Source organism: Xenopus tropicalis, chromosome 10 (assembly GCF_000004195.4).
Source record: "Xenopus tropicalis strain Nigerian chromosome 10, UCB_Xtro_10.0, whole genome shotgun sequence".
In the NCBI taxonomy this organism is placed as follows: domain Eukaryota; kingdom Metazoa; phylum Chordata; class Amphibia; order Anura; family Pipidae; genus Xenopus; species Xenopus tropicalis.
The window spans coordinates 51,133,055-51,160,778 of record NC_030686.2 but is presented as its reverse complement, the minus strand read 5'-3'; the positions used below and the strand labels follow the sequence as shown (position 1 = coordinate 51,160,778).

Below are 27,724 nucleotides of genomic sequence, written 5' to 3'. Positions count from 1 at the left end.
TGACATGTGATGAAGGGGTTTGAGGCCTTTGGATAAAGTATGATGGGTAATGCCCTAGGGGCAGGGGTGGCTATGTACCCAGACTTGGCACAACAAGGCTTTTAGGCCAATGGGTGATGCTAGGGAAGCAGTGCATGCTGGGTAATGCTCTGGGTGTAGGGGTCCATGTTAGAGTCCTGCAGTGCGTTGGGTACCTGTGGGTTACCTGCAAGAGAGCATGTACCCGGTGGGGTAAGATTTCCGGATGCGGTCAGGTTGTGCATCTTATCTTTATTTATTATTTTATATTATATTGTCTATACTATCTATATTTTACTCCTTTAAAGGGAAACTATACCCCAAACAATGTAGGTCTCTATAAAAATATATTGCCAGCTCATGTGTAAAACCCTGCGTCATCTAAATAAACCATTTAAAAAAAGGATCACATGATTCACAGTGCACACAAACAAGCCAAGGCACACATACATGCTAGGCCCCATTAGCCAATCAGTGCACAGAGTTCTGTCTTTTGCTCCTAGTTACTTCCTGTTACAATTAGAGCTGTTTTACTTCCTTTTAGCTGATCTCTGAGGGAGCACACAGCTGTATTACTTCCTGCCAGCTGATCTCTGAGGGAGCACACAGCTGTATTACTTCCTGTCAGCTGATCTCTGAGGGAGCGCACAGCCCATCACTAAATGGCGGCTCAAGGGAAAGGATGTAAAAGGGCAGTATTTACTGATATATATATATATTCCAGCTTGGTGAGATTCTTTAATAGGTCACTTCCCATAATATAAACTATATGTTGGTTGAGTATTGATTCTGGGGGCATAGTTTTCCTCGGGTAATTGACTAGGTGATATACCCTGACATGATGAGGGGGCCTGAGGCCTATGGGTGACGCCAGGGAAGCAGTGCATGTTGGGTAGTGATTTTGCTGAGAGTGTGATGAATTGTGATGATGAGGTTTGAAGCCTATAGATGATGTCAGAAAAGCAGTGCATGCTGGGTTATGCTCGAGGTGGGGGAGTTGATGTACCCAGATGGGTTATGAGAAAGTTTGAGGAATATGGGTGACATCAGGGAGCATGCTGGGTAATTGCTTAGGTGAAGTGGTTGTTGTGCTGAGACTTGAAATGAGAGCGTTTGGTCTTATATGGGGAAGCATTGGGTGCTGAGCTAGGTGAGGGCCTTGATGTACCCAGATAGGTGCTGAGAAGGTTTGAGGTCTATGGATTGAGCAAGGGAAGCAGTGCATGCTGGGTAATGATCTAGGTGGGGAGCTAATGTACCTAGATGGGTGCTGAGAAGGTGGGAGACATATGGATTTAGCAAGGGAAGCAGTGCATGCTGGGTAATGATCTAAGTGGGGAGCTAATGTACCCAGATGGGTGCTGAGAAGGTGGGAGACATATGGATTGAGCAAGGGAAGCAGTGCATGCTGGGTAATGATCTAGGTGGGGAGCTAATGTACCCAGATGGGTGCTGAGAAGGTGGGAGACATATGGATTGAGCAAGGGAAGCAGTGCATGCTGGGTAATGATCTAGGTGGGGAGCTAATGTACCTAGATGGGTGCTGAGAAGGTGGGAGACATATGGATTGAGCAAGGGAAGCAGTGCATGCTGGGTAATGATCTAGGTGGGGAGCTAATGTACCCAGATGGGTGCTGAGAAGGTGGGAGACATATGGATTGAGCAAGGGAAGCAGTGCATGCTGGGTAATGATCTAGGTGGGGAGCTAATGTACCTAGATGGGTGCTGAGAAGGTGGGAGACATATGGATTTAGCAAGGGAAGCAGTGCATGCTGGGTAATGATCTAAGTGGGGAGCTAATGTACCCAGATGGGTGCTGAGAAGGTGGGAGACATATGGATTGAGCAAGGGAAGCAGTGCATGCTGGGTAATGATCTAGGTGGGGAGCTAATGTACCCAGATGGGTGCTGAGAAGGTGGGAGACATATGGATTGAGCAAGGGAAGCAGTGCATGCTGGGTAATGATCTAGGTGGGGAGCTAATGTACCTAGATGGGTGCTGAGAAGGTGGGAGACATATGGATTGAGCAAGGGAAGCAGTGCATGCTGGGTAATGATCTAGGTGGGGAGCTAATGTACCCAGATGGGTGCTGAGAAGGTGGGAGACATATGGATTGAGCAAGGGAAGCAGTGCATGCTGGGTAATGATCTAGGTGGGGAGCTAATGTACCTAGATGGGTGCTGAGAAGGTGGGAGACATATGGATTGAGCAAGGGAAGCAGTGCATGCTGGGTAATGATCTAGGTGGGGAGCTAATGTACCCAGATGGGTGCTGAGAAGGTGGGAGACATATGGATTGAGCAAGGGAAGCAGTGCATACTGGGTAATGATCTAGGTGGGGAGCTAATGTACCCAGATGGGTGCTGAGAAGGATCATGTTGGGTAATGCCCTGGGGGTGGTGGGGGGAGGTTTAAGGCCCACGGCTGAGACCTGATTGGCTCTCTCCTGTGCAGGATTCCTGTCTCTAAGTCATGGCAGACAGAAGATTGGAGAATTTCTGTGAACAAGCATGTGAATCCCTCAGGCGGCAGGAGTATGAAGCGGTGGTGTCTCTGTGCTCTGAGCCCCTGCGGGCCCTGGGCCCCTGCAAAGCTGCTCCCACCAACCCACCCACCCAGCCGGAACTCAGCCGGATCCAGACTGAGAGCCTTCTGTACAGAATCGCCTCCTTCCTGCAGCTGGTGAGTTCTGGGGTATAGGGGTGCCCGCACCCATGGCACATTCTAATGCTTTGTAATGGAGGCACAATTATCCCCCCCACCCAACCTGTGCCCTGCCCTGCCCATGCCCCCGCTAATGGCCTTTGTCTTCTTTGTAGAAAAACTATGATCAAGCAGATGAAGACTGCAGGCATGGTAAGTGCCACTATGGCGCCTCCTCCTCATCTCTGGCTTAGTACTGACTGGCGCTTCTTCCAACGGCCCAGATACTGGCAGGGACATATATTATCTATCCCCACAGCCCACATACACTGGGTCAGATACTGGCAGGGACGTATATTATCTATCCCCACAGCCCACATACACTGGGTCAGATACTGGCAGTGACGTATATTATCTATACTATCCCCACATACACTGGGTCAGATACTGGCAGGGACGTATATTATCTATACTATCCCCACAGCCCACATACACTGGGTCAGATACTGGCAGGGACGTATATTATCTATACTATCCCAAAATACACTGGTCAGATACTGGCAGTGACGTATATTATCTATACTATCCCACAGCCCACATACACTGGGTCAGATACTGGCAGGGACGTATATTATCTATACTATCCCCACAGCCCACATACACTGGGTCAGATACTGGCAGGGACGTATATTATCTATCCCCACAGCCCACATACACTGGGTCAGATACTGGCAGTGACGTATATTATCTATACTATCCCCACATACACTGGGTCAGATACTGGCAGGGACGTATATTATCTATACTATCCCCACATACACTGGGTCAGATACTGGCAGGGATGTATATTATCTATACTATCCCCACAGCCCACATACACTGGGTCAGATACTGGCAGGGACGTATATTATCTATACTATCCCCACAGCCCACATACACTGGGTCAGATACTGGCAGGGACGTATATTATCTATACTATCCCCACAGCCCTCATACACTGGGTCAGATACTGGCAGGGACGTATATTATCTATCCCACAGCCCACATACACTGGGTCAGATACTGGCAGTGACGTATATTATCTATACTATCCCCACAGCCCACATACACTGGGTCAGATACTGGCAGTGACGTATATTATCTATACTATCCCCACATACACTGGGTCAGATACTGGCAGGGACGTATATTATCTATACTATCCCCACAGCCCACATACACTGGGTCAGATACTGGCAGGGACGTATATTATCTATACTATCCCCACATACACTGGGTCAGATACTGGCAGGGACGTATATTATCTATACTATCCCCACAGCCCACATACACTGGGTCAGATACTGGCAGGGACGTATATTATCTATACTATCCCCACATACACTGGGTCAGATACTGGCAGGGACGTATATTATCTATACTATCCCCACATACACTGGGTCAGATACTGGCAGTGACGTATATTATCTATACTATCCCCACAGCCCACATACACTGGGTCAGATACTGGCAGGGACGTATATTATCTATACTATCCCCACAGCCCACATACACTGGGTCAGATACTGGCAGTGACGTATATTATCTATACTATCCCCCACATACACTGGGTCAGATACTGGCAGGGACGTATATTATCTATACTATCCCACAGCCACATACACTGGGTCAGATACTGGCAGGGACGTATATTATCTATACTATCCCCACAGCCCACATACACTGGGTCAGATACTGGCAGGGACGTATATTATCTATACTATCCCCACATACACTGGGTCAGATACTGGCAGGGACGTATATTATCTATACTATCCCCACAGCCCACATACACTGGGTCAGATACTGGCAGGGACGTATATTATCTATACTATCCCCACAGCCCACATACACTGGGTCAGATACTGGCAGGGACGTATATTATCTATACTATCCCCACAGCCCACATACACTGGGTCAGATACTGGCAGGGACGTATATTATCTATACTATCCCACAGCCCACATACACTGGGTCAGATACTGGCAGGGACGTATATTATCTATACTATCCCCACAGCCCACATACACTGGGTCAGATACTGGCAGGGACGTATATTATCTATACTATCCCCACAGCCCACATGCACTGGGTCAGATCTGCAGAATTCTTGCCTACCTTACAAACAAATGAATAACAACTTTGCCATTTGCGTTTTATTTTATATTTCTGACTGTTTTTATAAAATTGAAGTTTAAACTTGAATGTTCCTCTCACTCGGGGGTCTCTCACAGCTCAGTACCTGGGGGGGGGCACACACTGCAGAACTGTTACACTTTCCTACATTACTTGGTACATTTCCCAGCAGCCTCAGTTATTAAGGATTGTATCAATTATATCAGCTGTGTTTAATGAGACCCAGAGATTCTGCTCAGCTGCTCCAAAGATAAGAAATGTCCAACTAATGTATCAAATTAGTGTAGTTAGTGAGTCAGGGTTACACCCAGGTTCTAGTTAGGGAAAGGGACAGGGTTACACCCAGGTTCTAGTTAGGGAAAGGGACAGAGTTACACCCAGGTTCTAGTTAGGGAAAGGGACAGTGTTACACCCAGGTTCTAGTTAGGGAAAGGGACAGGGTTACACCCAGGTTCTAGTTAGGGAAAGGGACAGGGTTACACCCAGGTTCTAGTTAGGGAAAGGGGCAGAGTTACACCCAGGTTCTAGTTAGGGAAAGGGACAGGGTTACACCCAGGTTCTAGTTAGGGAAAGGGACAGGGTTACACCCAGGCTTTATTCTCTATCCATTAGCCACAAAACTTCCCCCATGTCTAAAGCTCACAGCAGGGGGTCAGTTTCTGTTCTTGCACCGTGCCCTGCCTTGTACCCCTAGCATAAATGCAGCTCTATCCTTTTCCTCCTTGTCCTGCTCTGTGAGCCCACAGGTGTGTGTTTCTCTGCTTTTACCCCCATTGTGTCTGTTCCCTTGCAGTTCTGGGGCCAGGTCGCACCCGGCTGGATAGCTCGGTTCATGCAGTGCTGTGCTCTTTGCACCTGGAAGGGAAGCTGCAGGCTGTGTCTAGTGTTCTGTCCAAATGCCTGGCAGGAGAGACTCTGGTAAGGCCCCACCTTTGTGCCGGCCCGCACATGGGTCCCAGGGTGTTTGTGCCGGCCCGCACATGGGTCCCAGGGTGTTTGTGCCGGCCCGCACATGGGTCCCAGGGTATTTGTGCCGGCCCGCACATGGGTCCCAGGGTGTTTGTGCCGGCCCGCACATGGGTCCCAGGGTATTTGTGCCGGCCCGCACATGGGTCCCAGGGTATTTGTGCCGGCCCGCACATGGGTCCCAGGGTATTTGTGCCGGCCCGCACATGGGTCCCAGGGTATTTGTGCCGGCCCGCACATGGGTCCCAGGGTATTTGTGCCGGCCCGCACATGGGTCCCAGGGTATTTGTGCCGGCCCGCACATGGGTCCCAGGGTATTTGTGCCGGCCCGCACATGGGTCCCAGGGTATTTGTGCCGGCCCGCACATGGGTCCCAGGGTATTTGTGCCGGCCCGCACATGGGTCCCAGGGTATTTGTGCCGGCCCGCACATGGGTCCCAGGGTATTTGTGCCGGCCCGCACATGGGTCCCAGGGTATTTGTGCCAGCCCTTGCACATCACTACTAGAAGGGAGAGTAAAAGTTTTTGTGTGCTCATCTGAACATTTTTCTTTCCCCAGAATGGATTGGTAACCAAGGACCTGACTCGGCTGAAAATCCTCCTGGCTGAAATTGAGGTGAGTTAATCAGATTCCTGTTGTATCCATGGTGCTGATCACTTCCAACTGGGCAAGTCTGTGCCACGTGAAGGGGCCAGAATTATACAGTTGTACCCTGCGAGGGTTGTGCACAGAAAGCCTTCTGTATGTGCACCTTGTGCTCTGAGGGTGCCCTGAGTGCTTCTTGCCAGTGGTCTAGCAAACAAGGCTCACAGCCTGGGCTCACTGTGCCTCATGGGACATAAAATTCCAAAGTTGCCACCAGCAGTTGCTGCCTTTTACACAGAAAAACTGGCATGGATATTTGGGAAGGACGCCTTATCGGTTCCCTAGAATGCCAGTATTACCGGGGCATAATATGCTTGGCATTGGAGCACAGGAGGGTAAAACTTTCTCTCTTTCCTTTTCAGACTGTCAGTAACACAGTCCGGTCCAGTTACCATGGTGATGATCTGGAAGATGGTACAAACTGCAGCTTTACTATCTATGATGGGGGTAATGTTGGTGCACCAGTTATTGGGATAAGTGGGGGCTTACCTCCCCACTGGTATGACATGTGCTTACATTCCGCATCCAGAAAGCATTGGGGTATCAGCCATTCAGGCTTAGTTCATGGCTATCTGGGGCAGCAAATAAAACTGCATCCTAGGGCTCATCCTAATTTCACTTTTAAGGTGGTCTTTTAGGTTTCTCTAGGGGAGCAAATAGGCTTTCTCTCTAAATCCCACGCTAATTTCCCTGAAGGCTCAGCCACCCCGCCACTGCTTTGGTACCACCCCAGGGGGACCAGCCCTACAGTTTGGCAGCCACCACCAAAAGCTCCGTGTGTGCTGTTAACTGTAGCTTAATAGCTTGGGCCCCATATCATTGTTTAATTCTATTTCTTAGTCATGGCAGCTGATTCACATTGATACTTCTTCCCGCAGGGTCTCACGACGGATGGCAGTTTCGCCCCCCTCCCCGTGGCGTTACGAGCAGCGAGGAATACACACTATGTAAGAGGTATGGCAGCTATTGATTTGTACGTGTTTGCCCTGGGGATGTCTGATGTTTGGTACAATATCCTGATGATATTATACCTGAGGGCATCTCCAGCGCTGCTCTTCTGGGACCCAAACCTTCCCCTAGGCTCTACGACTAAATCATTCGGTTACATTAGTCTGCAATAAAAGTAGAACGTGCCTTTTTTTTGGTGAACTACAACTCTCAGAATACCCTTCTATTGACAGGTTCCTGGAGCAGGGGATTTGCAGGTACGGAGCACAGTGCACTTCCGCGCACTCCCAGGAAGAGCTGGAGGAATGGCAGAAACGCTACGCTTCGCGCCTCATCCGACTCAAGCAGCAGAAGGAAAACACCCAGTTTTCTGGCAGCTACATGGAAAGCTTGATAGAGAAATGGATGAACTCCTTGTCGCCAGAGAAAGTGGTAAGAGCCATGTCTTCAGCTTGTCATGGATCTAAGAAATGGGGGGGTCTGGGGTTATTCCTGACCAAGCGGATGCCACAGTAATAACCACGTGCTTCCTTATTTCCCCAGCTCAGCGAGTGTGCGGATGGAGTCCACGTGGAGTACAGCCCCGACCTTTCTGTCACTGTCACCACCAAAAAATCACATCAAACTTGGACCTTCCTTCTCACTTGTAAGGTATGTACCAGGCAGGGTGGCATTGGCTGGATAAAGTGCAATCTGGCAACTTAAACCAGGGGTCCCCAACCTTTCTTGCACGTGAGCCACAGTCAAATGTTGGAGAGCAACACAAGCACCATAAAGGTTCATGGAGGAGCCAAATAAGGGCTAAGATTGGCTATTAGGCAGCCTCTATGCACCCTATCAGCTTACAGGGGCTTTATGTGGTAGTAAATCTTGTTTTTATTCAACCAAAACTTGCCCCCAAGTCAGGAATTCAGAAATAACTACCTGGTGTGGGGGCACTGAGAGCAACATCCAAGAGGTTGGGGAGCAACAAGTTGTCACTGACCTAAACACTGTGACCTATTCTATTCTGCAGCCGGCACGACCCCTCCAGCGGGTGGCGCTCCTCTACGACGCACACAGACCTCATTTCAGTATCGTTGCAATAGCTGCCGGAGACAGCAACTCTCAAGTATCCCAGGAAGTCCCGGAAAGCTGCCAGGAATGGGTAGGAGGAAACATGGCACAGAACGGCATGGACCACTGCATATACAAAGTAGTCATAGCGTTTACTACCGAGATCTTTGGAACTTTCCGGCAAACGGTTGTGTTCGACTTTGGTGCAGAGCCGGTTCTTATGCAGAGAATAATGGTAGATGCCGCATCCACTGAAGGTAACTGAAAGTAATTCTGTCAATTCAGCTGACTGTGCTGATAGGTTCATTGTATAACCTATTAACCTCTGGCTATTCCCAGAGTCCTCTCTTCCCTTCATTTATCTACTTCTGTCTATTTGCTATTGTCGCCCAAATTAGTGTGATGGAGTAGCCTGCATTCCTGTAGGGACTGCCTGTGACTCTAGCTCGGGGTCCTGCAGTCCTACTGGCATCTAATTATTACATTATTATCAACAGAGCTTACATTCTAAATGTAATGGATTGTCCCAATTAAAGTATGATTCAGATGACTTACAGTTGTCTCCTCCCACCACGCAGACCTCGAATACTTGATGCACGCTCGGCAGCAGCTGCTAACAACCGCCAAGCGCTGGGATTCCATGTCCAAGACCATTGTCGAGTTTGAACCCAATGAAACTACTGAAATGGAAAGGAGCCTGCTCAGCCGATACCAAATCCCCCTCTCCGCTGACCAGCTGTTTACACAGTCTGTCCTGGACAAATCCCTGACCAAGTGCAACTATCAGGCTCGCTTGCATGACTTGCTCTACATCGAGGAGATTGCACAGTACAAGGAGGTTAGCAAGTAAGTCTCTTGCTGTCACGCTGCTCTCCCATACATGTGCCCCCCCATTCTTGCATCTAAAGGGGATAATAAACCCTTTAACGAAGGAAAGAAAAGTGACTTTATTTCATAAAAAAGCTTTTCATTTGTTTTTGTTTCTTAACTACCTGCTTGTAAGGTGCCCATACAGGGGCAGATTTCAACTGCCGATTGGGGTCCTTCAGACCGATTCAGCAGTTTATCTGCCGTGTATGGGAACCACCAATGGGCCTACCCGACCGATATCTGGCCTTAAATTGGCAGAGCTTGGATTTTCTGTCGGATCAGGGACCTTATTGGCTTGTTGATGCAGTCCTTGGTCCAATGGCAATTATGCCTGCCATTGTTTGGTGACCTTGCTAAACAAGTAAATCTCACTCTGCCTGGCCACCTTAACGCTGCCCCCTTCCCATGATCTGGCAGAGTGAGTTGCCCAATTACCCCTGCTCCTTGATGTATATTCTGAGCATCACGCTATGTCCTTTCTAAGCAGAAGGTGGGACTAGCAGAAGCTTATTATCACCCTTTTGCCCAGGGGAGATGCTGCCCTTACACAGGTAGTCTTTACTAAGAGTATTTCACATGATATAGGGTACTTAATGGACCACCCTATTAAGTGCTGTGGGGGTGGACAAGAGAAGGAGTCTGAGTAAAAGGGGAAAAAAAGAACAAAACAATTTCCAGACAAGATATTTTATAAGGTTTATGGCAACTCTGAATCCTTTTGTCTCTCTAGTAGCCCTGTGCCATTGTGGCCCCTGAGGAAAGAGCTGAGAGCATAATACTCACTAGTATGGCACAGAGGCCACATTAGTACCTAGAACTAACCTAGAACCCTGATGTTTAATGTGGGGATCCTTGCTGCAGGGTCGGCCAAAAGCAGAAATACAGACCTACACCAGGCACTCAGTCACTCAGTTTTGGGGCTGCAATTGGGGGTGTTGGTTTATGATGCAGGGTCTCGGTTTGCACCAACATGTTTGTATAGTTAGAGTGATGGGGCAAATAGTCACACTGTATGCGCCCCTATGCATCTGAATGTGCCCCCAGAAGGGGACAGAAAGAATGCACTAGGGCAGATATTGTTTCCTCCCTTTATATTGCATCTTTGTGTAACAACTCCCAAGGTTCTCCCCAATCTGTGCAGCTGGTAATGTTGGAACATACTGTGCTCTTATTGGTGTTGTCGCCCCCCCAGGTTCAATATCAAGGTGCAGCTACAGCTGGTAGCGAGCTTCATGCTGACGGGCGTAAGTGGGGGTGCAAAATACGCCCAGAACGGACAGCTCTTTGGACGCTTTAAACTCACTGAGACACTTTCTGAAGACACTTTGGCCGGGAGGCTGGTGATGACCAAAGTGAACGCTGTGTATGTTCTGCCTGTCACTAAGGAGAGGTCGGTTCAGAGCCAGGGCACCAAAGAGAAGGTTTACGAGGCGGTTATTGAGGAGAAAACCAAGGACTATATCTTCCTGAGAATATGCAAGGACTGCTGTGACGAACTCAAGCTCAAGCCTGACCGGGAGATGCAGGTGGAGTGTGTAATCCTGACAGTTACCATTAAACATGGGTTTCCTTTGCAATAGCTCCACCCACTTTCCTTTAGTAGAGTCCAAACCACTACGTCTACCCATATATAGAACTCTTATTCCCTGCTTCTGGGCTGCTCTCTTTCCCATGGTCAGGCAGGAACCTCCCCCCTGGGTAAGTGAATCCAGTCTCCCCCCAGTACTTACCCAGGTACAGAGCTCTGATTCTCTGTACTTCCTGCTCCTGGGCTGTTCTCTTTCCCATGGTCAGAAGTAAAAAAGCAAATCTAGATACCATAATTCCTTATCTGAGTTTGTTCAGTAGCCTCTTTCCTCTAATAATGGGACCCTCTCACCGTGCCTTACAGTGTGTATTGCCCCATGAATGGCAGAGATGCCGGTGCCCCCGATGCCCAGTAATGGCCGAATCTGCTTCCTTTGTAGGTTGAGCTTCAGTTCCAGCTGAACAGGCTGCCCCTCTGTGAAATGCACTACGCCTTGGACAGAGTGAAGGACAACAGCATCCTGTTTCCAGATCTCAGCATGACCCCGCCCATACCATGGAGTCCCAACAGGTATTCACTGGGGCCTACCCTTTAGCAGCACATTATGGGTGGGGGATAAGGTAAGGTCACTGGCACAGCTTTCCTAGAAGAATTCCCTTTCCCAAACTCTAACCCCACCTTTCTTATCCAGGGTCATTATCCCATCTAGGGTCAGTTCCCTTGCCCAGACTCTTAACCCCATCCTCCCATCTAGTGGGAGTTCCCTTACCCAGACTCTAACCCCATCCTCCCATCTAGGGTCAGTTCCCTTACCCAGACTCTAAGCCCATCCTCCCATCTAGGGGGAGTTCCCTTACCCAGACTCTAACCCCATCCTCCCATCTAGGGTCAGTTCCCTTACCCAGACTCTAAGCCCATCCTCCCATCTAGGGGGAGTTCCCTTACCCAGACTCTAACCCCATCCTCCCATCTAGGGGGAGTTCCCTTACCCAGACTCTAACCCCATCCTCCCATCTAGGGTCAGTTCCCTTGGCCAGACTCTAACCCCATCCTCCCATCTAGGGGGAGTTCCCTTACCCAGACTCTAACCCCATCCTCCCATCTAGGGGGAGTTCCCTTACCCAGACTCTAGCCCCATCCTCCCATCTAGGGTCAGTTCCCTTACCCAGACTCTAACCCCATCCTCCCATCTAGGGGGAGTTCCCTTACCCAGACTCTAATCCCATCCTCCCATCTAGGGGGAGTTCCCTTACCCAGACTCTAACCCTATCCTCCCATCTAGGGGGAGTTCCCTTACCCAGACTCTTACCCTATCCTCCCATCTAGGGGGAGTTCCCTTACCCAAACTGTAACCCCTCCTTTCCCATCTAGGGTCATCCTCCCCCCATCCCAGTATATGACTGACTCTCCCTATATACTGTATCTTGTCTGTGATTGGCCCCTGGCATTGTGTGGGAATCTCCCAGTATATCCCAATCTGTATATAACGGACTCTCCCTATACACTGGATGCAGTATCTAGCATTGAGTATAAATATTTATTTATAGGCAGTGGGATGAGCTGTTGGACCCGCGACTAAACGCGAAGCAGAAGGAAGCCATCTTGGCCATCACTACCCCCCTCTCAGTGCAACTCCCTCCTATCCTCATTATCGGGCCATACGGGACCGGCAAAACCTTCACGCTGGCCCAGGCCGTAAAGCACATCCTCAAACAGCAAGAGACCAGGTAAGCAAGATGGGGTCCTGTTGCCCAGACATTGCCTGGAGGCCCCTTTGGGTCCATTTCTTTGTGAGTGGAAGGCGTGGAGCTGACTCCTCTCTGCCTATTATTGTCCTCATCTAATTGGCTGCTCTCAGAACTCTGGGTTTATTTTCCTTTTCTCTCCTTGCAGGGTTCTGATCTGCACCCACTCCAACAGTGCTGCCGACCTCTACATCAAGGATTACTTGCACCCTTATGTTGAAACAGGGAACCCCCAAGCCAGACCACTCAGGTGCGTGCCCGGTGTTTGTCATATAGAATGGGAACAAAAGCTCCTTTCCGGGGGAGTCAGGGGACCCACTGAGTGTACCCAGGAGGGAGTTGCTCCAAGCAGCTCCTTATGACCCACCAAGCCCCTGGCAGCCAGTGCCTGGCACAATATGGGTTTCTAACCATCCTCTTCCTCCCCAGGGTATATTTCCGAAATCGCTGGGTGAAGACCGTCCACCCTGTGGTTCACCAGTACTGTCTGATATCCAGCACCCATTCCGTCTTTCAGATGCCCCAGAAGGAGGATATTCTGCAACACCGGGTGGTGGTGGTTACACTGAGCACATCTCAGTACCTGTGCCAGCTGGATCTAGAACCTGGTAAGTGAGCACCCTGGCAAGGAATTATGGGTGTAAAAGATTCTGGATTTTGAGATCCCCATAGTGATGGCATCCAGAGTAAGGTGACCAAATGAAATCCGGGAACAAATAGCAGTGCGCAAAGCGCTGTGGCAAATTGTTTAAACCACGCCCAATTTTGGGGGAAACACCTCCAATAAACCACTCCCCATTTTAGAGGAACGCCATTGGTAGGGGAACCCAGCCGCTCATGACTTAGTGCCCAGATGTAGCCAATAAGAAGGCACATTATTTGACATATTTTATGCTCAGTGAGCTTCGGTTCCACACAGGGATCTGCCTGGCAGTACACAGGGACTTTTAAACTTTTTCACAGCTGATGGGGTCAATTTACAGCAGGGCAGGAAGTCCTGAAGCGGGGCCTGTCCCCGTGGGACAGAGGGTAAGCCTAACCCAGAGAATCAGACAAGCTGGGGGGCTCACTTGTGTTTGTAAATCTCTTTCTTTGTCAGCCGCTTTCATTTTCCTGCTGTTTATGGCATTATGGGGGGTGGGTTACCCTGTTACCCATGAGCACGGCACCAGCTGAGGATTCTCTCTCAATCCCCAGGGTTCTTCACACACATCCTCTTAGATGAAGCGGCACAAGCCATGGAGTGTGAAACCATTATGCCCCTGGCATTGGCATCCAAAAGTACAAGAATTGTCCTGGCCGGAGACCACATGCAGGTAAGGGCTGAGCCCATTGGCTCCTTTAACCTTCTCCCCATTTACCCTGGCATCCTCTTCTGTCTCCCATTCACCCCTGCAGGGTGCCAGTGTCATTAACCTGCCTGTCTGTGCGTGGCATCCACTGGGTGGCATTCTTCCATTATATTAGATGAGCGCTGCTCTGGGCCCAGTCCTGCACTTAAGGGCAAATGCCCATACCTAGTGCCACTTCCAATTTGTGCCTGTATGTTACCCAACCACTTAGTCTGTAAGCTCTGCGGGGCAGGGACCTCCTTCCTACTGTGTCTCATACCACATGGCACTTACTCCCTGTGTATTTATACTTATTTATTATAACACTTGTCCTCCCTGTGTGTAATTCTGTATATCGTAAGACTGTACAGCGCTGTGTACCCTTGTGGCGCTTTATAAATAAAGTTATACATACACACACACACACAAGAAGGAAGAGTTTCATTGGTGGCCCTCCCACTGTGCTTCCCCTATCACAGAGCGACGCAGAAGTAACTTTACACTGTTATAAGAACCCTGTCGCGTTTCATGCAACTGAATATTAAAGTTTAAATGAACTTTCTCTTACGTCCTGGGGGACACAGGAACCATGGGGTTAAATCCCCTCCCATCAGGAGGCAGGACACTTTTACAGAGCTGAATGCTCCTCCTCCTCCTCCCCTATATAATGCCCTTCTCCCACCAGGCACTCAGTTTTTTAAGTGTCCTCGCAAAATCAGGAGGTTCGACAAAGGCCTTTAGTAGGCCCAACACAAGGAAAACGTCGGCTTGGGGATTAGCCTCAGCACCAGGGGCATGACCTGAGACAGCTTGCTGGGCTCACCGTGTCAGCCCCCAACGCGGGATACTTACCACAGGCAGTCCCGGACAGGACCAGGATCTGTGAGAACGGGCCCGTAGTACCCAAGGGGGGAGTGTGAGGTTCCCTCTAACCTCCCCCAGTTAATTCCCACCACGGCAGCAAGGCCGCCAAGGGAAACCCCCAATAAGGAAGGTACGCGCCACCCGCACAGCCCTCCCTTCCCTATGTGGGGAACACAAGTGCCGGGATGAACCACAGGACCGCGGTCCAAAATTGGTAAACTATGGCAAAAGGGGGGTAACCGAGCAGTAACACGGGGAACATTCGCGCCAATGTTGCGCACGCACTCACCAGACGCGCGCATCACGGGAGTGACATCCGGAAGCAGAGGGCGGTACTTCCGGGTTAACGTCGCGAGGTACGCAGCTAACCCGAGACAGTGCCGCAAACTGCTCATTGGCGCCAAGGACACAGAAGGAGAAGGACGCATCAAGTCCTTCTCTACTGCAGCACGCCATTACGGGCTGACTCCTCATTCTCCTCACTGTACTGCTCATATCCACACCAGGTACTAGGGTACTAGGAGGGATTATTACATTATATTAAAGATGGCTGAGGGAAGGAGTGACTCTCTGTTTCTCAGGGGGGATAAACAGAACTCTCAGGTATTGTTCTTAGCATGCACGCAATGCAAGACAAAATTTAAGGCTGGGCAGAAGGACCCAGTCTGTATGTCCTGTAACACTGCTAAAACGGCGGATGCCTCAGCTCCCACATTGGATTCACCCATGACACAGGTTATAAGGGAAAGCATGCCTGCGGACCCTCCGGGTCCATCCGCATCTGTGATCACGGGTAACCCTGCTGCGCCAGCATGGGCCATATCTCTGTCCCAATCACTGTCAGCCTTACAAGGGATACCCCTTTTGGCTACATCTCTAGACAAGGTTCTAGAAAAACTCTCCTCTCCGGGCACTCCCAGGAGACAACTCAAACGCAAAGCTACAGTAGCTAGCGACTCACTCAACACACTAGGGTCTTCCTCAGATTCTGAGGAGGAACCACTCAGCGACGGGGAACTCTCACCCTCAGCATCTGAGGGAGAGGATCCTTCAGTCACAACAGACCATTCCAACAAGGTAGACGACCTAATCACCGCCGTAATGGAGGTGCTTAAGGTCGAGGAACCTACGCCAACATCCAAACAGTCCAAAGGGCTATTCCGCAGGGCTACCAGTCATTCCATTTCCTTTCCAGTACATGAGCAATTACAGGCCATTATTCAGGAAGAATGGAATACACCAGAACACAAATTTCAGATTACTAAGAAATTTGCAAAGCTTTACCCCATACCTAAGGAGGAGGTAGAGAAGTGGGGTAGTCCCCCTGTCGTAGATGCGCCAGTGTCTCGGCTTTCCAAGAGCACTGCTCTTCCAGTCCCAGACGCTTCAGCGTTTAAGGACGCCACTGACAAAAAGCTGGAGGGTTTCCTTAAAGCTATATATACTGCCTCGGGGGCAGCTCTTCGCCCCGTCATTGCTATGACATGGGTAGGTAGAGCCCTAGAGGCATGGTCAGAACTTATCCTCACGGGGATCCGAGAGGAAGCATCCGTAGAGGATATTGAAGCTTCGGTCTTACGTATGCAGGAAGCAAGCTCATACCTGAGTGATGCATCCTTAGATGTTCTCAAAACCGTGGCGCGTTCTTCGGCTCTGTCAGTCGCGGCACGCCGCGCCTTATGGCTTCGTCTCTGGTCTGCGGACCTGAGCTCTAAAAGATCTCTTACCTCACTACCCTTTAAGGGTTCACGTTTATTTGGTGAGGAACTGGAAAAAATTATTTCTCAAGCTACGGGGGGTAAGAGTACACTCTTACCCCAAACAAAGCCCAAAAACAACCCCTCAACAGGAAAGAGGAGGTTTTTTCGGGGCCAAGGATTTCGTAACTCCAAGAGTTCATCTCCAACCAGACAGTTTCATCATAAGGGAAGATACAGCCCAAAGGGCAAGCCAACCTGGCAATCCAGAAAATCCTCAAACAAGACTCCCAATGACAAACAATCGTCAGCATGACTGGCAGATCAGATCACAACTAGATCTGCCGGTAGGGGGAAAACTACAATACTTTGCAGAAAATTGGACAAGACACATAGCAGATCCCTGGGTAACCGAAACCATTTCATCAGGTTACCACCTCGAGTTCCGTCGACTTCCCCCGACAAGATTTCTTATGTCCAGGGTGCCAAGAGATCCTCAAAAACAGTCTGCATTTCTTTCGGTGGTGGAGGAACTGATTCAATCCAACGTAGTGATTCCAGTACCTCCAGATCATCAATTCACAGGTTTTTATTCAAACCTATTTGTGGTACCAAAAAAGAACGGGACATTCCGTCCGGTTCTCGATCTCAAACGCCTAAACAAATGGATCATCTACCGACGATTCAAGATGGAATCGGTACGCTCAGTTATTCGAGCAATGGAGCCAGGGGAATTCTTAACATCCCTGGACATGAAGGACGCCTACCTTCATGTTCCGATATTCCCACCTCATCAAGCGTATCTTCGGTTTGCATTCCAGGGTCAGCACTTTCAGTTCACCGCCTTACCCTTCGGGCTCTCATCAGCACCACGGATATTCACAAAAATAATGGCTACAATGGCAGCCCACCTCCGAGTCCAAGGAGTGTGTATCACTCCATACTTGGACGACCTTTTGGTCAAGGCTCGATCAAAGCATCAAGCAGAGAGAGACCTAGAGAAGACCATGCAGACCCTACAGGAATTCGGATGGACAATCAACAGACAAAAATCGTCCCTTGTCCCATCCCAGAGGATGCCTTTTCTAGGGTTTCTTTTCGATACCCTTCAGGGAAAGGTTCTTCTTCCGGAAGAGAAGACACACAGACTTATCTCATCGGTCCAGGACCTACAGACAACTCACAAGCCATCAATTCGCCACTGTATGAAAGTGCTGGGAATGATGGTATCCTCAACGGAAGCTGTTCGATTCGCGCAGTTTCATATCAGACCACTTCAACGAAACATAATATCAGAATGGAAGAGACACGAATGCCTCTCACACAGAATCAATCTCGATGTCAGGGCATGGAGATCACTGGAGTGGTGGACAATGCCAGCACATCTGTCTCAAGGCCGGTCGATAGAGGAACCAACATGGCAGGTGATAACGACGGATGCCAGCCTGTCGGGCTGGGGAGCAACATTCCAGACACAGATAGCCCAGGGGCTATGGTCAGAATCGGAAAAGAAACTTCCGATAAATATACTGGAGATCAGAGCAATCTTCCAAGCAGTACTTCACTGGGAGAATCAGTTGACAGACCGAGATATCCGAATCCAGTCGGACAACGCTACGGCTGTAGCATATCTGAACAGACAAGGAGGGACAAAGAGCCTTGCAGCTGCAAACGAGATAAGCAAGATATTTCGCTGGGCAGAGACAAGAATAAATCAAATCTCAGCAGTCCACATACCAGGCGTAAAAAAACTGGGAGGCGGATTATCTAAGTCGACATTATGTGGATCCGACAGAATGGGAACTGAACGGAGAGGTCTTCGATCTCATCACGGCCAGCTGGGGTCAGCCAGACCTGGACCTCATGGCGTCTCGTCACAACCGAAAGACAGACAGATTCATAGCAAAGACCAGGGACCCTCTGGCAGAGGAGGCGGATGCCATGACAGCGAGATGGGTATTCTCACTAGCGTATGTATTCCCTCCGATAGCGATGTTGCCACGTATTCTAAAAAGAATAAGGCAAGAAGAGGGTACGTTCATTGTCATCGCACCATACTGGCCAAGGAGATCTTGGTTTACAACCCTGATGAACCTCTCAGTGGAAGCACCAATAAAATTGCCACAAAGAATAGATCTTCTACGCCAGGGTCCTATTCTACATCCCAATCCAGGAATGTTCAATTTGATGGCATGGAAATTGAGAAACTAATCTGGACCAGGAAAGGATTTTCATCTGAAGTGGCACAAACTATGATTAAAGCCAGGAAGAAGGTGTCTTCCAAGGCATACCACAGGATTTGGAAGCTGTTCATGGAATGGTGTTTTGACAGGAACCTCTCTTACCAAGGTGCAAGAGTTCCCATGGTTCTTCAATTCCTGCAGGATGGTTTGAAAAAGGGCTTAAGCCTAGGTACTCTTAAGGTCCAGGTGTCGGCTCTTTCTATTCTTCTACAATCGCGACTCGCGCTACAGGAAGATGTAAGAACATTTCTACAGGGGGTAGCTCATATTGCGCCACCAGTGAGATCGCCAGTTCCTCCTTGGGACCTCAATGCGGTTCTTTCGGCCCTAATAAATTCTTCATTTGAGCCATTACCTATAGTGGAGCTAAGATGGCTCACATGGAAGGTCGTATTCTTGTTAGCGATTTCTTCAGCTCGCAGAGTTTCGGAACTCAATGCATTATCTTGCGAATCTCCATACTTGATATTTCACGAGGAGAAGGCAGTATTGAGAACGATGCCTTCATTTTTACCAAAGGTGGTATCATCGTTTCATTTGAACGAGGAAATAGTGATTCCTTCATTCTGTTCTTCTCCTAAGAACGAAAAAGAAGCCAGACTACACAATCTGGATGTGGTAAGAGCCTTACATACGTATGTGGATCGCACGGCTCATTTCCGCAAATCAAAATCACTGTTTGTCATCCCATCTGGCAGCAGAAAAGGACTACCAGCGTCTAAGGCCACGATAACCAGATGGATTAAGGAAGCGGTACGTCAGGCATACATTTCCCTACAAAGACCACCTCCATTTAGAATTACAGCCCATTCTACAAGAGCAATCAGTACCTCATGGGCGTGTAGGAACATGGCATCAGCTGAACAGTTGTGCAGGGCAGCAACCTGGTCCTCTGCACATACATTTACAAAGTTCTATAGGTTTGATACCTTTGCCTCCGCTCAGGCGGCATTTGGACGTAAGGTACTACAAGCGGTAGTATCATAAACTAAGTTACCTTAGTAATACCTGAGTTATCTGTTTTCTCCCTCCCTGTTAGGGGACTCTTTGGTATGTCCCCATGGTTCCTGTGTCCCCCAGGACGTAAGAGAAAAAGGGATTTCTTACTTACCGTAAAATCCTTTTCTCTCTAGTCCTATGGGGGACACAGGACCTCCCTTCCCAGAAAACAAGGGAGATGATCTTGTTCTTCTCAGCCAAGTTTAACGGTTACGTTTTAGTTAGCATTTTGCTCGGTTCTTGTTACATAACTGAGTGCCTGGTGGGAGAAGGGCATTATATAGGGGAGGAGGAGGAGGAGCATTCAGCTCTGTAAAAGTGTCCTGCCTCCTGATGGGAGGGGATTTAACCCCATGGTTCCTGTGTCCCCCATAGGACTAGAGAGAAAAGGATTTTACGGTAAGTAAGAAATCCCTTTTTTAGTATGACATAGACACTGAAATTCTGAGACAGTTTGTAATTGGTCTTTGGTTTTTCAGTTATTTAGCTTTTTGTTCATCACCTTCAGTTTGGAATTTCAGCAGCTGTCTGGTTGCTAGGATCATGTTTACCATAGTGAAAAGGCAGCGGTTTAAATAGGCTGGAGTATGAATAGGAGAGGGACTAATTGAAAGAAAAGGAATTTAAGATATCAGTAATTATAAAAAAATAAAATTTGGAAAGCTGGAAAGATGTAGAAATAAAAAAAACAAAAAACTATAAAAAAAAAAAAAAAAATAATGAAGACCAATTGCAAAGTTGCTCAGAATAGGAACCAATAATGAGTGGTTAATTATCCTGCTATCTGGAGCCATCACACAGCTATAAGAATCCCATTTGGCACTTAACAAGGCCAAATACCTTTGCCATATATTTGCCAACTAATTAACCTTTATACCGTGCCCAGCAAGTAACCATGAATATTGCTGCTTGTCACCTGTAATGTACTTCTCTTGCCACTAGATGGAGCTGTTGATCAGCCTTAGAGCAATGTTTATACAGGGGCAAAGACTGTCCCAGCAGAGAGGCCAGAGTGATCAGATCATAACCATGCCAGTGTGGCCCGTATGGCCGGCTTTAGAGTGCAGCACTCATTTAATGGCACACAATTGTCTCTGTTGCAGCTCAGCCCCTTTGTCTACAGCGAGTTTGCCAGAGAGAGGAACCTGCACGTCTCATTACTTGATCGTCTCTATGAACTGTACCCTGTAGACTTTCCCTGCCGCATTCTGCTGTGTGAGAATTACCGCTCCCATGAAGCCATCATTAAGTAAGTGCTACATGATACCTGATTCCCAAGCTGCTTACCAGGGTGCCAGGCTCTGGGAAAGGCCAGGGTGCCAGGCGTTGGGGAAGGCCAGGGTGCCGGGCGTTGGGGAAGGCCAGGCTGCCAGGCCCTGGGGAAGGCCAGGCTGCCAGGCCCTGGGGAAGGCCAGGCTGCCAGGCCCTGGGGAAGGCCAGGCTGCCAGGCCCTGGGGAAGGCCAGGCTGCCAGGCCCTGGGGAAGGCCAGGCTGCCAGGCCCTGGGGAAGGCCAGGGTGCCAGGCCCTGGGGAAGGCCAGGGTGCCAGGCCCTGGGGAAGGCCAGGGTGCCAGGCCCTGGGGAACTGAAGCCCAATGGCACAGGTGGGGGAAGCCCCTAGTCAGTAAAGTGCCCTGTACATTGTGTGACTATTTTTGTTCTCGCTCGCTCCCCACAGTTATACCTCCGAGCTGTTCTACGAGGGCAAACTGATGGCCAGTGGCAAGCAACCGGCTCACAAAGACTTCTACCCCCTCACCTTCTTCACAGCACGTGGGGAGGATGTACAGGAGAAGAACAGCACTGCTTTCTACAATAACGCAGAGGTACTCGCCCAACTATTGCCCATTCTGTGCCGACAGACACTGGCACCGGCGTTACCTGGGGGTCACACTCGCGCACACACACAGCATTGCTTTTGGCTGCTGACAGTAGAGTAATGAGAATATAAACTTGTGGTACCTCCTAAGGAGGATCCAATAGGCCAGGCTGAGTTACTGCAATGGTTTAATGGACACGGCACCCACCAATGTCTCTCTATGGCATTTTAATGTATGTGCATTTTTGTCACTGAGGAGTTCCATGACCATATAATGGGGCAAGGCCAATGGAACAGGGGGTACTTTATTATACCCCAATAACAAGTCAGTCATGTGACAAATTACATCACTAACTTCCGATTATAAATGATGACCTCACTAAACACTGTTTATAAAGATGTAATTTACAGTTTGGTCCCAGGGAAATGACAACTGTATATATACAGTATAGGATGTGGCTCTGGGACATTTTGTGCATCACTGAGCCGCCCCATTACATGGAATAACTGGCAGGGACCTAGAGAGAACGTCGGTGGCACCGCATGTGATTGGCATTTAGGGAGATAAGGGAGGACACGGATAGAAGGCTGTATCCATTAGAAGAGAATATTGTCCCTGCCAGGCGTGGGGGGAGTGGGACATCAGCAGCAGAATAGGCCGTTAATTATGTACTTTATGTACTGAGACAGTGATGGCTCCATGAATAGTGAGTGTTCAGTTAAATACAGGATCTCAGTCAGAGGGCTTCTGTACAGCAGCAATGTGCACAGGGGTCATTGTAGCCTCATAAGGGAGGGGGGGCATGTTTAATGATTAAATAAATGATTAATAAATGGTTTCATTATTCACAGGCTGATCAATACAGCTTTTACTGGTACAGTCACTTTCCTTCCATTAGAGAATTGCATTGATGAACTCAGCCGCGCCCTCGGCCACTAAGGTCCAATCCCTACCCAGTGTCCCGTGGGGGGTATCTGAATGATTCTCTCCCCAGGCACCTACCTCTCCAATCCCCCAGGGCAAGCGCAAAGCAATTTCCTTCTGCGACTCAATCAATAATTCTGTTCCGTCAGTCAGGGAAGTCTCAGCGGGCTCTGCAGTATCCAATTGGCCGCTATTGAGTGCCGCTCAGGCTATCGATTGCACATACGCGGGGATCAGACAGATGTTTTCTTCACTGGCTTTTCCAATACACTGATTGGGTTTGTCCTTAACAAATATCTGCTCAGCGTTGTGCGTAGGGAACAAAGGGGCAGAAAGGGCTCCATTAATTCAGCCTATCCCAGACATTCGCAGCCATATTGGCAGGGATTTAAAGCAGGCAATTAAATGAGAGTGTTGCACAACGGACGAGAGAGCTCCGTTTCCTCCAGGGAGTGATGCCACTTGGCTGCCAATCAGATTGACCGATTCATTCCGGTTTTGGCTTCCAAGTGCTGCTAATCAGTAGGGGCAGCTCCACTCTGTGTTGCTGCTGGTTATTGCCGTGCCGGGGTGCAGTGGGGTGCCACCTACGGGCGACCATAGTCAGGGCTAACACACACACCACATTCCATATCTTGCAGGTCTTTGAAGTGGTGGAACGCGTGGAGGAGCTACGGAGGAAATGGCCGGTGGCCTGGGGCAAGTTGGACGAGGGCAGCATTGGAGTGGTAACGCCATACGCCGACCAAGTATTCAGGATTCGTGCAGAGCTGCGGAAAAAACGTCTGTCGGAAATCAGCGTGGAAAGAGTGTTGAATGTTCAGGGTGAGTGGGTGCTAATTGTCCAAATTCTCACCTATTTCCTAGGGTTATAGGCATCTGGGGGTGCTCCTAGGTCTGTCACATAATCACTTAACCGGGGTGTGTCCGGATAGAAACAACAGAAAGGCACTTGATACGTCAGTCTGTACGTCTGGGGAAGCATTCTGCCCCCTGGCATGGCCTTCTTTGCAAGAGCAGCCTCACCCCACTCATATGGGAATAATTATGGGGAGGTGCCCACCGTGCCAGGGCATATGTGGATGGCAGGGAGGAGCCGCCAGTATATGAGACAGTTTTATCTGTAGGTACCATAACAATCCCAGCAGCCCCTACTGTTGTGAATAAGCACAAATATGCTGCTCATTGGAAAGCAAGGGGGGGGGGGGGGGGGAATTTTCCTACCATGTTTAGCCCTTTATTTTTACAATTATGTGTGGGTAACATGTTACCATTGTTACAGGCTGCAGGGATATACAGAGAAGTAGGATAGTAAAGGTGACCACATGTTGGATCGTACAACCCGCCACACACCGTTCAGGGCTGAAACGGCAGATAAGGAGGTAGAAACAATAGGATTTCTACCTCCTTCTGCCGATTCAGCCCCGAAGACATATTTTGCTCAGGCGCCTTCTATTGGGCCGATCAAAATCTTTAAACTGGGCCGATCGGCGAGTCGACCGATATCAGGTCGACTCGAGGTTTCGGACAATATTATCGGTGCGTGTATGGCCAGCCTAACCCTCTCCCGGTATCCCCAGTAAGACACTGGCATCCGGCCATCCTTCTTAAAGGCGTAGTTCACCTTTATTTTAACTTTTAGTATGTTATAGAATGGCCAGTTCTAAGCAACTTCTCAACTTGAAGAAAAATGAAGACCAATTGCAAGTTGATCATGCTGATCAAGCCCGTTAACCGGTGCCTAATGCTTTGTGCCCGCAGGGAAACAGTTCCGGGTCCTGTTCCTCAGCACGGTGCGAACGCGCCACACTTGCAAACACAAACAGACTCCAATCAAACGGAAGGAGCAGCTTCTGGAAGATTCCACTGAGGATTTGGACTACGGCTTCCTCTCCAATTATAAGCTGCTCAACACCGCCATTACCCGAGCCCAGTCCCTGGTGGCTGTAGTAGGAGATCCCATTGCTTTGTGCTCTATTGGAAGGTGCAGGTAGGTTGACTGGCGCCCTCCTGGAATGGCCCCCCCCCAGAACCCACTTAGAGCTCTCGGCCCCCCTTTTCCAGTATGTGGAATTCTATACAAGTAACAGCTGGATAACAGCCGCTAGTCCTGCCCCCACGTCTCCCCCATTACAGACCCCCCACGTGCCTTTATAGAGCCCTGTCAGTATTGTTTCCTGTGAGACCCCCACAAACACCGTTTCTTTGCTTGCCATTATTGCCCTCAAACCGAGCAGTTTGAAGAATGATCCCCATGAAGTCAGCGATCCGTGCGCGCGTAGTATATGTAGCGCCACAAAGCAGCCGGGGCACTTGGGCCAAGTAAGGGTTAAAAACCGTGCTGCCCAAACAATTAGCAGCTCCCAGAAGCGCAGAAGGGTAATTGTGGCGGCCGGGATAATCCCAGCGCTTAGACACAGAGCTGATGGGGTGTATAAACAAATCATTGGCAGATAAAGGGCTTAGACTTCAAAGGCACAGAAATTCCTGCAGCGTCTCTTCCATAAGCGCCACAGATGCCTGCACCGCGTAGCCCCTCATCCCGACTGGGGAAAGCATTCGATTGGTGCTGGATTGTGTGCCTTCAGCCCCAAATGAATAATTATAGGCATATAACGGGAGTGGGTTGGGGGCATCAAACATCAAATAAATGCAATTACAGGATAATATACAGTTGGGTCATTTCCCTGTGGGACCAAACTATAAATGATATCCTTATAAACGGTGCTTAGTGATGTCATCAGTTGTAATCAGAGCTTAGTGATGTCATTTCTGTCACATGACTCACTAAAACTTCTATATTATAATAAATAAAGTACCCCCTGTTGTAAAATATGAGGATATTAAAAGTCACCTCGGAGTTCCATGCTTTTAAATTGTCATGGAACTCCTCGGGGACTTATAATATATATATATGTTACAATAGGGGGCACTTTATTCACTATATATTATAAGGAACCCCTCGGGGGCTTATAATATCCCTATATGTTACAATAGGGGGCACTTTATTCACTATATATTATAAGGAACTCCTCGGGGACTTATAATATCCCTATATGGTTACAGTAGGGGGCACTTTATTCACTATATATTATAAGGAACCCCTCGGGGACTTATAATATCCCTATATGTTACAGTAGGGGGCACTTTATTCACTATATATTATAAGGAACCCCTCGGGGGCTTATAATATCCCTATATGTTACAATAGGGGGCACTTTATTCACTATATATTATAAGGAACTCCTCGGGGACTTATAATATATATATATGTTACAGTAGGGGGCACTTTATTCACTATATATTATAAGGAACTCCTCGGGGGCTTATAATATCCCTATATGTTACAATAGGGGGCACTTTATTCACTATATATTATAAGGAACCCCTCGGGGGATTATAATATCCCTATATGTTACAATAGGGGGCACTTTATTCACTATATATTATAAGGAACTCCTCGGGGACTTATAATATCCCTATATGTTACAATAGGTGGCACTTTATTCACTATATATTATAAGGAACTCCTCGGGGGATTATAATATCCCTATATGTTACAATAGGGGGCACTTTATTCACTATAAATTATAAGGAACTCCTCGGGGGCTTATAATATCCCTATATGTTACAATAGGGGGCACTTTATTCACTATATATTATAAGGAACAATAGGGGGTACTTAATTTACTATATAATATACTGTTACCTGTCTATATAACTATATTTTGGCCCATCACGTTATCTCTCATGCAATATTTACCGTTCCGGACCCTGTATCAGTAGCAGAACTGCTTGTAGGGAGCAGTGGGGCTGGGCAGACAGACTAGTTGCTTTGGGCACGGTTGGGCACCATTTGGCCACTCACACGCTCTGCTTGTTTGCAGGAAGTTCTGGGAGCAGTTCATCAGCATTTGCCATGAAAACAAAAGCCTTCACGGCATTACCTTCGAGCAGATCAAATCCCAGCTAGAGGCCTTAGAGCTGAAGAAAACCTACGTGCTGAACCCGCTGGCTCCCGAGTTTATTCCCCGTGCCCTCCGACAGCAGCACTCAGGAAACCCTTCCAAGCAGCAGCAGCAGCAGTCCCCCCCAAAGGTAAAGGGGTGCCTATGTATTGTCAGATTGCTCGGGCACCGTGCCAGGGAGGTAGCTGGCGGTTCTACGGGTGCTCCCGGGTCTCATTTACTTACAGCACTCGGGTTTAGTAAATCCTATTCCTTCCCTGGTGTCTCACAGCCACGTCTGATAGTGCAGCTCATTAGCAAAGAGGGCACTGCCCCCTCACATTGGCATATGCCACATAGTAACCCCCATTCCTTGCCTGTGTGGATAGGATGCCAGCCTGCCCCATTAGTTGCCCCCTGATATTTAACACAACCTCACTTAGTCTGGTAGAAATTACAATTGGGGTCCAACGGTTTTGGGGTAAATTATGCATTGCTTTCACTTCTGTTTGTCATGTTCGAACAGACACTCGCAGTTACGGAGCCACCGCCGCGCACTTCAGCCTCTATTGTCCCCTAATGACCCGCAACGTGTAACTGGCCAAAAATCAGCCAGATGTTGATTGGGCGGGTTTAAAAATCCTGTTGGGGCAAGGGCCGCATTGGCCCATTGTGAGGGTGTTGGATAAAAATCTGCTTGTTTGGCCAATTGCCGTCTCCTTTAACAGCCACACACTGGGAGATCTGGTGCCTTCAGTAACTGTATTTGTTTTTCCACATGTGGCCATTTAGTACTGACTACAGAACTGGCCATACAACAAGAGGATCTTTTCCCAATACGCCCACCTAGGGTGGGGGTGATACCAGGCTAATTCCGTCGTTTGGCCCTAGACCAACAACCGGTATGGGAGCCGTCACACCGAGGATCACATCAATGAACCAAAGTGGTGCCCAATCAACACCTGGGCAGTTTTTAGTCAGATATTGATCGGGGAGGCCCGTAGAATCTAAAGGACTCCAATTGGCAGCTGAATTCTGCCTGTGTAAGGTCGCCTTAGTTTCCCAGTGCAAATGCATGCTAAATAGCCTTTAGGGCAGGGGCACACAGAGTGGATCTGCAGGGGATCCGCACTCCTTCCTGTACCCCATGGCTTGGGCCCGGGTGGGGCTTCATGGAGCAGATGTCTGTGCCAGTATTCATACTATCCATACAGGCACCGTGCCCGTCAGTGGGGCAGCACAAAAGGGGTGATGCCTGCTGATCCTCTGTGTGCCCCCCTGCCCTTAGAATCTGCTCAGTTGATCA

General features: G+C 48.9%; 1 protein-coding gene across 3 annotated transcripts in view; it reads left to right on the top strand.

The window, feature by feature from the left end:
- helz (helicase with zinc finger) overlaps positions 1-27,724 on the top strand; it is a 52,117-nt gene that overhangs the window by 9,677 nt on the left and 14,716 nt on the right. For 2 of the 3 annotated variants that reach the window (XM_031893984.1, NM_001127124.1), the window contains 21 exon segments: positions 2,472-2,699; positions 2,837-2,873; positions 5,629-5,753; positions 6,361-6,417; positions 6,810-6,861; positions 7,326-7,401; positions 7,629-7,827; positions 7,939-8,046; positions 8,411-8,708; positions 9,030-9,297; positions 10,514-10,847; positions 11,289-11,419; positions 12,397-12,576; positions 12,743-12,844; positions 13,024-13,202; positions 13,792-13,910; positions 20,832-20,977; positions 21,406-21,553; positions 23,113-23,296; positions 24,233-24,461; positions 26,359-26,569. In XM_031893984.1, coding sequence (XP_031749844.1) covers positions 2,490-2,699; positions 2,837-2,873; positions 5,629-5,753; positions 6,361-6,417; positions 6,810-6,861; positions 7,326-7,401; positions 7,629-7,827; positions 7,939-8,046; positions 8,411-8,708; positions 9,030-9,297; positions 10,514-10,847; positions 11,289-11,419; positions 12,397-12,576; positions 12,743-12,844; positions 13,024-13,202; positions 13,792-13,910; positions 20,832-20,977; positions 21,406-21,553; positions 23,113-23,296; positions 24,233-24,461; positions 26,359-26,569 — 3,393 coding nt within the window. In that variant the 5' untranslated portion in view covers positions 2,472-2,489. 3 annotated transcript variants of the gene reach the window in all.